The 1863-nt window shown below is 43.4% G+C and overlaps 1 protein-coding gene across 1 annotated transcript in view; it reads left to right on the top strand.

Annotated features, from left to right (window-relative positions):
* Positions 1 to 1863, top strand: part of LOC101846591 — a gene marked incomplete in the record, with an annotated part of 19391 nt that overhangs the window by 6756 nt on the left and 10772 nt on the right. Inside the window, 1 exon segment of the mRNA XM_013084394.2 lies at positions 396 to 528. Within this exon segment, the coding sequence (XP_012939848.1) occupies positions 396 to 528 (133 nt within the window).

The following is a 1863-nucleotide window of genomic DNA, read 5'->3' as shown; positions in this document are numbered from 1 at the left end:
GGGGGGGGGGGGGGGCATTAATAATATGTTCTTATACACAAGAGAAATGTAAATTGTAAATGGGCTGATTCACCAATGTCATGCTCATAACTGTGCCTGAACTGCAACATGGAACTGCTGCTGTTTCTTTCCTAACCCTTACTATCGTCATTTTCCCTCTACTTCTTTTGTATGTTTGTCACACTCTTGTGATCCGCTATTTCTGGGGTCCCTTGATAGTCGAAACAGACTCTGTGCTGTTGAAACTAGAGAGGTGAGCAGAGTAAGCCCGATTCCCTGTATGGACTTCTCTGCTGACATCCACCCCTTGGCACTCATAATGACCTTATGCAGCTGCGAGCGCCGTAAAAGTCTACTAAAACTAAAACCAACCTGTCGTCTGTCACCTCACCCAGGTGGAGATAACCGTGTACCGGAAGCCGTGCGCGGAGTTCACCAGCAGCCTGATGACCATGGAGGGCGGCAGGGACGACAAGCGATACTCGCACAGACAAGTCGTGATTATCCCCCCTCACGCCAACCTGGTGAGTGGCTTCATCATGAGTGAGTTCAGCATGTCGTTGATCTCTACAATAGCTGTCGGTCCTCGTTTTAGGCTAATCCGACAGCCGTGAATCTGCGCCGGTCTCCCCCCCCCCTTCTTGATGTCGATTCTCTTTTCGAGTTCTAGATTCTAGATGGATACCATAATATGACTACCTGAAGGAAAGAGGCTTACTAAGTAGGTAAAATGGTCGCTAAGTAAAAATCAGTTTTATTTTGTATAGCAGGTTTAAAAACCAAAAGTCGACTGAGAAAAAGAAGAAGAAGAAGAAGAAGAAGAGAAGAAGAAGAAGAAGAAGAAGAAGAAGAAGAAGAAGAAGAAGAAGAAGAAGAAGAAGAAGAAGAAGAAGATATGAATATCGAATTATATAATCTTTTAATGTGCATTGGACTTCTTCCAATCGAGATCGTCTTTTTATGAGAAAGGGGGAGGGGGAATGGGGTGTTTGTGGGCAAGGGGGCCATTATTTATATTTTTGTCTGATGACATAACAGCTTGTATTGTGTATTTCTTTTTAACCTAAGAAAATAGTCTTGGTACGTGTTGCCCCACCTTTCCCCGACAAGTAGATTGTTTCTACATGTATAGTCCCTAGACCTATTTGAACAAAAATGAATAAAATTCATTTATTAGTCACATCTAGTTGGTTTGTTCGATACCCTCATAATCGATACCGCCAGTAAGATCGAGCTCACTCTGTTCCGCGCGTGGACAGAAGGTGGCAGACACGTCATGTGACGACAGAATTATCGGAAAAGAGAAGGCCAATACTAGATCTAGCCCTGCCTAATTCCCCTCATTATGTTATTTCCCATCTAGAAACAGGACGTGGTTGCTTGAATGCTTGAAAGTGCCAGTCATCCACGAACACAGTCCATCTCCACCCCCTCCCTTTTATTTTAAATCAATGTGTTTTCGAGCTTCAGTCGACCAGCCGACGACTTCTGAAACCCAAGCCTTTCTTCTCCATGTGATGTGATTATTAAATGCCCGTCTCGCTTCTCGTCTTCCATATTACCTGTCTCTGTGATCCTGTTTGGGATGAAACGGCGATCCAGGAGGGTGATATTTACACGAACGCACTATCCAATAACCCGATCTTACGGTTGACTTACGATAGCAGTCACCATAAAAGCTCTTTCATTATGGGTCAACAACCTCGCTCAGTGAAAAAGAATTAATTACTTCCCCTGTTGATTTAAAGACTGTTACGTCCACATCAACGAAAATTAGATTCAGTTGTTTCACCGATATTCTCACTGTCGTTAATTTTCGGATGTGTAGAAATAAGATATACACTCAACTTCACTGAGTGAGAG

The sequence above is a fragment of the Aplysia californica genome, unplaced genomic scaffold (genome assembly GCF_000002075.1).
Source record: "Aplysia californica isolate F4 #8 unplaced genomic scaffold, AplCal3.0 scaffold00290, whole genome shotgun sequence".
Lineage (NCBI taxonomy): Eukaryota > Metazoa > Mollusca > Gastropoda > Aplysiida > Aplysiidae > Aplysia > Aplysia californica.
This window is presented reverse-complemented; position numbering and strand designations above follow the sequence as displayed.